Raw genomic sequence first — 9,567 nt, forward strand, 5'->3', positions numbered from 1 at the left:
TCGCCACAGGCGCGTCACCCCGAGTGCGCCCCTTCCTCGCCCTCACTTACGTCACGCGCAACTCGCCCGCCTCGCGATGGCGTCACGCACCGGCCCGTGACATCACCCCTCAAGACCCCGCCCTCTCTCACGTCGCCACCGCCACCCTCGCAGCCAATGAGCGGCCCTTTCTGAGGGCACCTCGGGTCAAGCCCCGCCCCGCCCGCCCTCCCATTGGGCGGCCCCCGGCACGGCCGCAGTGCTGCCTTCTGATTGGCTCTCGCCGAAGGGGCGGTGACGCGAGGCGGTGGCGCGATGGAGGGGGAACCATAGAGCGCTGTGCTAGACCGCCGCGGGCAGGGCGCGATGGGCCAGCGCGGGCGGACTGCGGGGAGCGGGAACCGGCACCGGCCCGGGGGAGCGGCGGCGCGGCCCGGTCCCGGCTCCCCTCGCCCCCCCGGGAAGGTGACGCGCCAGCGCTGCCCGCCCGCTCGCCCCCGCGGCTGGAGATGAGGGGCCGGTGACCCCGGCGCACCATGGCCTTCTGCAGCTGGAGGACGCTCCTTGCCGTAGCCAGGCCGAGGTAAGCCGCGCCCGGCCGCGCCCGCACCGTTCCCGCGGTTCCGGGGGCGGCCCGGAGGATAATCGCACCCCAGGGGGGCAAGGAGGCTCCCTGCCGTGGCAGCACCTCCCTTCGGTAATGTCTGCACGGTCACCGGTGCTGCTCCGGCGGTTGCTAGTGCCCGCGCCCAGTGTAACGTCAAGAATGCTTCTGCAGACCTCTGCAGGAGATTACCTGGCTCGACGTGAGAAGTTCAAGGTTTGATTTGTCTAAAACTAAGGGATTTCGGCAGTTGTCACGCTGTACAGCAGCCCGCGATGGCTTGTATAGTGAGAGATCAAGCGATGTCACTGCTTGCCTCTCTCCAGTGTGCAGCCCGTCCTTCCCAGCCCTCGCTGCCAGGGGAGGGAAGGCGCAGGAAATACAGAGAGCTCTGTCCCAAATGCTTGGCGAGAGGACAAGGGGCTTTGGTTTTTTTCCTTTTTTTTGCAACTGGCAAATTTTAGCCAATGCAATTGGTAGAAGGGCTTGCTAGAGGCAGCCTGAAGCCTTGAGTTATTCTCTGCCAAGAGAAAAGTTGTTAGTGTGGGACAAGCTCAATATTTTATCTGTTGCTGAAGGATCAGAGTTTCAGATACCGAGGCAGCCACAAGATCTATTTCACAAGATTAACAATTTGGCACTAAGACTGTTAATTTGCGTGTAACGCCTAGGTACCTTAGCCACAGTGCACTATAGCTTAAATCCCTCTCCAGTTTCAGAGGCGCCCATCTTCTTGCGCACTCCAGTTCTCCATACTCTCCAGCAGTCACTTTTGGCCAACCGGTGGATTCTCACTTAAACCGGACTCGTGTAAGAGACCCTGGAAAGCAGCCCTCGCGGCGCTGCGCGCGGCTGGGTACCGGCCTGCCTCCCGCGCCGCCTGAAGCCGTGCGAACGCTGCACGCGTCCGCCTGCTTGGCTCGGCAGCTCCGGGGGGAACCTCCGCCCCACCCGAGTACTGCAAACCAGGGCACCAAGCCGGCGAGAGCTCCAGCAAATCCGGTCGTGGAGACTCCTGTGGGAAAGAAGTCTTTACGCCAAAAAATGGTGGATGAACTGAAACATTATTACAATGGATTCCACTTGCTTTGGATTGACACTAAGGTGGCTGCCAGGATGGTGTGGAGGCTCCTACATGGTCAGGTCCTCACCAGGAGGGAGAGACGGAGGGTGAGTGCCGGACATGCAAACACCTTGCTAAAATGATGCATTAAGAGGCTTACGGTAATGAAAGAAGTTTTAACTTCTCAGTTTCCACACTTTTTTTTGTGGAAACCTTATTTTGCGTCATGTTGAGCAGTAACTTCTGCTGTGCTCTTCTCCGTACAGTTGCTGAGAACTTGCGCAGATCTCTTCCGGCTGGTTCCCTTCCTGGTGTTTGTCATTGTCCCCTTCATGGAATTTCTGTTGCCCGTGTTCTTGAAACTCTTTCCTGAAATGCTGCCCTCGACGTTTGAGACGGAGTCAAAAAAGGTTTGTGTCCTGCCTGAGCATGTAGACTGTGTACTCCAGCTTGTTAGAACATCCACACAGCTGCATAAAGAGCTGCTGTTTCCTGCCTGCTGCTGTAAACGAGCATCAGCCTCACACACACCAGACATTCCTAGCTTACCCCTATACAGGGCAGCATAATTTGAAGGTTGTACTGTAAACAGTGATCAGCAGGAAGGGGCACAGCAATTTCATTTTCTACAGTAACCAAAGCCTATTTGCTTTCAGTCCTAAAGTCTTATTTCATCTCTTTCCTGGAATCCCCTCCCTTCTGATTTTCAAGTGGAATTTCTAATTGTGTTTTATTTCCTGTATGAAGGAAGAAAAGCAGAAAAAGAAATTAAATGCAAAGCTGGAGTTAGCAAAGTTCCTGCAGGAGACCATTGCAGAGATGGCCAAAAGGAACAAAGCAGATACAGGACAAGGAAAACAGTTCTCCTCGTATGTGCAACAGGTACAACGGGCTGTGCTGGGGCTGACAGCAATGGTACTTATACCAGCTTTAGTGGTGTTTTGGGCAGAGAATATGGGATTTGTACAAAGATTGCAGAGGGGTTTGGCAGCGAAGAGCTGTCCTGTCAGGTGTTATTGTTAACTGGATACTCTACGGACACTGGCTTTTGACCCTCTCTGTCAGAGCTATCTGTACAGACCAGCATTTCCATCCTGGAACAACAGTGGAAGTTTTATGCTGTGAAATCCTTTAAGTGGCCACTCAAAACCACTGTTTTGCTTTGGCCTTTTAACTGTATCGTCCTGTTTCCATCGAGAGATGGCAATACCAGCATGAGAAATGGGAAGGGCTTCTTCCATAGAGGGGAAGGAGGCGTCACGAACTGTGATTCTGTTTAAGTTTGGGTTTTGGCCCTGATGCCTCTGCTTTGTTTAGATTCGTCACACCGGCCATCAGCCCAGTACCCAGGAGATCATACGCTTCTCGAAGCTCTTTGAGGATGAACTGACCCTGGAACACTTGGAACGGCCGCAGTTGGTAGCTCTTTGCAAATTGCTTGAGCTGCAGCCCATTGGCACCAACAATCTGCTCCGCTTTCAACTTCTGCTGAGACTCAGAACTATCAAGGCAGATGATGAAGTAAGTTTAAAATAGCACAGATGTAACTGCTTTGGTGGCATGCACGCTTTTCGCAATCTCCAGTTCTGCCCTCTGAATCACTGCCTGCTTTACATAAGGCATGTGTCACTGCCCACACTCCATCCTCAGAGGTGAAGTTTAATATTGTGGGAGTCAGATTCTCCCCATGAGATATTCCAGAAAAAAAAAAACAGAATGAGAGTTCATCTTCCTGCACCCTTGCTGATTTTGGTGAACCCTAATGAGCTGTGGCACTGCAGATACTGTCACTGTTTAGAACACCCTTATATTTTTATTTTGGAGTCGTACTAACTTGTAGAAAAGGGAGGTCTCAAACCTGGAATAAATCATATGGAAACACCAGATTTTAACCAACTGAATTCAGTATGAGTTTATATTAGTTTGTAAAGTGGCTGGATTTATTTAGCTTGGAGAAGGCCAAGGGAGAATCTGCTTGCTGTTTTCAACTGCCTAATGGGGTTATTTAGAAAACGGAACCAGACTTACAGGTGCATAGCAAAAGGACAGCGGGTAATGGTCATAAATTGCAGCAAGAGAAATTACAACTTGATAAGAGAAAAATTAAAAGCAGCGAGTGGGTAAACAGCGGAACAGGTTGTCTAGAGGTTGTGAAATCCGCATCCCTAGAGAGGCTCAATGCATAAATGGAAAAGGCTGAGCAATGTAAAGAAACTTTTAAGTCAACCCTCTTTTGAACAGGCGGTTGGCCTGGGGACCTTTGGAAGTCCCTTCCAGCCTACATTTTATGATTGTGTAGGAACTGTAAGTTGAAAAGGCGTTAAGAATCCTGTTACGACACAGAGGAAAGACCGGAAAACCTCTTGCTAGTAAGAAGTGACCAGCTCTGAAAGGCATGTGCAACTACCCACAGGTTCCGCTTTAAAGCCTGCAATCTTGGCAGTTCTCAGGGTCACCTGCCCGAGTGAATTCTTCAAACCTGTAGGATCACATGTAAAAGTGAAGGTCTCAGTACTTGAGGGGGAAAAACAATCAGGATCAAAGTTTTTCATCCTCTGTAGCTGAAGACTGTCAGCTTTCAAGGACAGAATGAGTTATCTATAAAGTCAGTTCTGTCTCACCTTTGTATTGTTATGACTTTATGCACATTTACCTAAACAGACATTTATTTGGGCTCAAGTTCATCAAGTACATGAGGGTTTTGGCATACTCTGTGCCTAGATAGGAACATTCCTTTTCATTTCAGATGATTGCCAAGGAAGGAGTCAATGGCCTAAGCGTGTCTGAGCTGCAGAGCGCCTGCAGAGCCAGAGGAATGCGATCGCTGGGTCTCTCAGAGGAGCAGCTAAAGGAACAGCTCGGGCAGGTGAGTACCCTCCAGTCTGGTCTCATTTGACAAGGTCTCTCCTAGGAGAGGGCAGCACGCAGTGTTCAGACAGAGCAGGCACAGGTTCACTAAGAATGCATGCAAGTGTTTCTAGATGGGTCCTCACCTGCATTGCTGAGCTTCAGGGTATGAGGTATCCAGATTATGTCTTAGACTAAAGAGAAAACCACGTAGCGTCAGGGCCAGCTAGGAGCAAGGTGAAGTGTGGGGGGCAGAACATGTTTTAAGCTTCTAAAGTAGCCAAGACTTGTAGTAGAGCCAACAGTGTTTTATAAGCATTCAAACAGAGCACAGCTACTGCTGCAGCTGCTGTATTTCAGATAAGCTGTAGATAATTCAAAGAGCTTTGCTTAGCTTTCACTGTTGACTGTCAGTAGTGATGCTGGTACCTCACTAGTAGCTGGAAACTTCCTCTCTGGTGTATATTCCATACAGTATTCTTAACTCTTCAAAACTATTTCTTCTCATTGTTGTAACTTAAAACTGTATTAGCCAAACTCAAGACAGCTTTAAGAGCTTTAAGGACAGGGAGTGCTGTATAAATAAGTACTGATGTAGAGCCAATATGAGATGACTTTTTCTTCTGTTTTCCTTTAACAGTGGCTGGATCTGCATTTAAAAGAGAATGTTCCACCTTCTCTGCTCCTGCTTTCCCGTGCCTTGTACTTAATAGACATAAAGCCACAATCTGTTCCAGTTCCACAAAATAAGGTGAGTTGTTTGAATAAAACTTTCAGGTTAATAGTTTAACCATTACACATTACTAAAAATTGAAGCACCGTGACATGAATCTTGTTCTTTGATCCTCCAAGTGGACTGAAGTTTTAACTGTGCTGAACTGTATGTTCTTCCGTAGATAGGCGAAACTGCTGAAATCGTGACATCCGTTCTTGAAGGTCAAGAGACCCTGGTGGATCCTGCCCCCCTTGTACGGGGAAGAAAGGTTAGAAAATAGGAGTCTACAAGTAGGAAAATGAGTATGTAGTGCTGTAATCTTTGGGAGGAGCACGTGAACAAACCTTTCCAAAGCTAGACAAAAGCCAGTGTTTGACACCATTGCACGGAGCACAGAAGCAGTGTCTGTTCTGGTGTTGTGTACATGTTTTTGCCCGAGAGCCTCCCAGTTGCACACTCTGATGTAGAGACAATGAAAGGGTGCAGAGATCTGCTGTGGCACATCCCGTCCTGTTGCTGGAAACAGCTGGTTATTCAATACCATGTTACTGGCTCCCAGCAGAGGAGCACTCACAAGACTCCAAGTTGCTTTATTCACATAAATACAGATACTTCAGTCCAGGTACATTTAGTTCAGAGAAGCTGTTTACAGGTGACTTGTTTGCAGCATTCCTAGGGAACTCGGGCTGAGTTGTCAAGGTCAAAAAGATCCAAAATGTCTACAGTAAGAAAGCCAGAGAATACAGTTGTCAGCATAAGGCTGAAGCAAATTCCTTATATTAGTCCAAGCTGATAAAAGCACCAACAGAAAGGAAAGGGGAATATTGTGTCAACTGCTAAAAATGTTTCCAAACAGCTCTATTAAATTGCATAGGGGAAATGCTGACACACAGCTTTCACAAACATGCATTGCAGGGAACAGCCTTCTTCAGAAAGGAGAAGGGACTGCACGGGGCCTAGCTAGAGCTTTATTTTCTGAGAGGGTTCTGTCACTTAAAGCTGCTTTTTCCTTAAAGAATGAAGAATTTATATCTCAGCCAACAGAGAAATTGCCAGTCTCAGAAGTGTCAGTTAAGCCTCCCCCACAAGAGGTAAGCTTTTCAAAACTGTTAGACTTTCCAGAGGAGATTGCTCTTCACACAGCTTACAAATTAACTGTGGAAATTTGTGCTACTGGGTGTTGTGAATGTTAAGTTCGAGGAGTGACTGGAGAAATTGTGGACAAGAACTTCACTGAGGGCTGTTAAATACAAAAATACCACATGTGACTGAGAGGCTGGGGTCCAGTCAGGGAAGGCAGCTGAGCAGGGTGGGGAATTGCCAGTATGTCCTTTCCTTGTGCTCTTCCTTAATCTGCCTTGGACCACTAGGACAGAGCAGCCTTCCCTCAGAACCACCATAGTGTTAAGTGCCATTTTGTATCTGTACAAATATTTCCACAGTGACTTGCCTTTCTTTAGTCCATTTTCTTTCTGTGACTGTTTGACTTCAATTTAGCTGCTTATGCCTTTAGGATGCCCACTTCAGGCAAGTCTGGGAGTCCAGACTGACTTTTAGTGACAGGAAAATGCTCCTTTACCCCGAAGAACTTTGTTCTTAGCTGTTATTCTCCAGAGCAGCTTCCTGCAGTAAAGGGGAAGATGCCTTCTTCAAAAAAGGTTTTGAATTTCAAGAAGCACGTGTATCGGTACTGCCTAAAATCTGCAACTTTCTTTCACACCTAGACTAAAATGGAAGCATCTCAGAGCAGCAAGGCCGGCGCCAACGGCGCCTAGCCTGGAGCCAGCGAGGGCTGTCTAGCACCGGGACAGAAGAGCTTTCATCCCTGCGTCTCCTTAGAAGGGAAGAGTGGTTTTCCAGGAGGCTGCTTTACACAGCAAGGTGTCGGCAGCCCTCGGGGGCCTCTGTCTATTCCAAGCTTATGAGCAACTCGGCCATGCTAAGGCCGTCTGGATGGCACCAGCTCCCCTTTTGTACTGGATCCCCGACCCCCACCATTTTAACTTCTGTTCTAAATATGTTAATAATGATGCTGCTGTCTGTGCTGTTGCTGAAGAGGTGTTTGTGCTCTTAAACCTTAGGAAAGGCAGCTTTTCATTGCCATAAAGGCCTGGGTGCAGACAGAGCTAGGCTGGAAGTCCAGTAAAGCCTGTTCTACAGTTTGAAATCCTCTGCAGGAACGTGCCCACCTATGCAGGGCTTGCAGCTTGTCCTGCTGGCGCAGCTTTACAAGCTCAGGCTTTTGATCCTACCTAGCACGGTTTAACCAATAACTAGCGCACAGAATGACACCTCTGGCTGTTGTATTTCGCCATCACGCTTGTGCCAAGGAGAATAACCACAGCGAAGGGAGGACCAGCACTCTCCTCCGTGGTGGGGTTGAACTTCACTGGTCAGAAAGACTGAAGAACTCGCTGGCGGAGGGCAGAGCAGTGGAGAGAATGGCTTCCACGGCGTGAGCGTTTGCCTTTGTCAGCAAGAGCTGCAGCGGGTGCCAGACACCGCTTCGGAAGGCAGAGACTTGCATTTTTAGGATCCCACTGGGTCACGCGAGGTAGCAACTCGGGGACCCACAGACATTGCCCACGTCTGATGTAAGACTTGGTTAAACCTGATCAGGCTTGGAACTACACAGCAGCAAGTGCTCTCACACTTGCTATACTTCACAAAATGATTCTTCACGCACTCCAGTGGTGACTGATTTTTTGGTAGACTCTATAGCAGGATGCTGAAAAGCTGTTCTTAGCATTTGTTAATTTTTTTACTTCCTGCTCTGTAAGTGTTCAGAAATACATTATGGATTTTAAATAAGTTTATTTATACTTACTGTAAAATGAAAGTTAGACTTGGTGCTAAGTAGAATGCAGTGTCTTTCCTAGAGGTCAGCCAGCCTTTAGAACAATCCAACTCAAAAAAAGCCAGTCAGCTCAAGGGCGGGTGTTATCAGCACTTTAAACATGTGACTTCGGGTTTTTACTAGCAAGGCACGAACAGCTCGGGGAGGACGGCTGCTGTGGCACTGTGTTCTTAGCTCTGTACCTGCACCTTGTTAGTACAGCCAGTATGCTGGGCTGAATATTTGTATTTAACTGGTGGTTAGTAAATGAGAGCAAATGTTTTTTCAATAAAATAACCCCATTGCTCCAGTACTACTCCTGCCTCCATGTAGCACGGATGAGATACTGCTGGTAGCCATTGCTTTGCCAGCTGACACAGAATAGCTTGTGGCTACTGGTCTGTTTAACAGAAGCCCCGTCTTCTCTTAGACAAGTTTAACTCTCTGCAACTCTCAGCTGACTGTTGCTGTCATTTGAACTGTGACCCAACACCTGCAGAGCCTGCTCTGTCTAAAAAAGTGTTTCGCCCCCCTAAGGAGCAGAGTACAGATGTCCAGTGCAAGATTTCACTGGTGCTGAGCACTGGGATTAGTGTGCAGGAGAGTGCAAGTAATTTCTGTATTGGGGCTGAAGTGGGGAAATAGGTGGAATTCCTGAATTCATGGTAAGTGGGAAGAGCTGTGCAAAGGGAAAGGCTCCTTGTTTTAAAGCACTCAGCTGGGCTTGCGGAGCCAGCCTAGTGCGCCAAACCAGACCAAAGCAAGAACATGGAAGGCAGGAGGAAAGTTAGTCTTTTTGATAAGGGAAACAAGCTCCGTGGAACCGGATTGGATTCCATGGAGTGCAAAAGAAGTGGCAGTGAAACAGGCGTGAGTAAGGTGTTGCTGTGTGGACGGCGACAAGCCCTGTGTGCAGGAGCTTCCTTACCCTGGGGTCACTTCCCGAAACCGGTGTCAACCCAGAGCTGGAGCTGTGCGTGTGCACGCAGAGCCGCGCGTGCAGCTGCGAGGGGGGCAGGAAAGCAGGAGCCCCCAGCCCCAGGGTGACGGCCACCGGGCCAGCGCTGGGGACCTCCGCTTCGCTCGCCCGGCGCTTCGGGTGGCTGCAGGGCGGGGGGCCAGCGCAGTGGGGGGATCGAGCCCGTCCCACGCGAGCAGATACAAACACCAGCTCCCTTACTACCCATGGTTTTCCCAGCTCTGCCCCAAAGCCCAGTTCTGTGCCAGCAGCCGATAGTTTACTGGCACAGAACTGGGCTTTGGGGCAGAGCTGGAAAAGCCATCGGTAGTTTACATTGCTATGACCGAGGGACGTGGTTTTTCTAGTACAATGCGAAGCAACTCGCCTCCACACCAGTCTCACTACTCAACCCCCTCTGGGGCTCCCCCCGCTCGGGAAGCCGGGGCCGGCACATCCAGCGCTGCTGCCAGGAGCCGCTCGCCCACCAGAGTCCCCGTCCCGCGTGGGGAGCAGTGGCCCTGCCCGACCAGGGCCGCTTCCCGCCGGTAGATAGCAGCACCAG

At 49.6% G+C, this 9,567-nt stretch overlaps 1 protein-coding gene across 1 annotated transcript; it reads left to right on the top strand.

Moving 5' to 3' along the window:
• Positions 1-264: 264 nt before the first annotated feature.
• Positions 265-8,360, top strand: LETM2 (leucine zipper and EF-hand containing transmembrane protein 2). The gene is made up of 10 exons (XM_042801570.1): positions 265-562; positions 1,297-1,753; positions 1,913-2,056; positions 2,394-2,528; positions 2,964-3,167; positions 4,393-4,512; positions 5,134-5,244; positions 5,390-5,476; positions 6,225-6,299; positions 6,933-8,360. Exons 1-10 carry the CDS (start codon positions 516-518, stop codon positions 6,981-6,983), a joined length of 1,431 nt encoding a protein of 476 aa, XP_042657504.1. The 5' UTR covers positions 265-515; the 3' UTR covers positions 6,984-8,360.
• Positions 8,361-9,567: the final 1,207 nt, after the last annotated feature.

Source organism: Tyto alba, unplaced genomic scaffold, assembly GCF_018691265.1.
Source record: "Tyto alba isolate M040663 unplaced genomic scaffold, T.alba_DEE_v4.0 Super-Scaffold_34, whole genome shotgun sequence".
Lineage (NCBI taxonomy): Eukaryota > Metazoa > Chordata > Aves > Strigiformes > Tytonidae > Tyto > Tyto alba.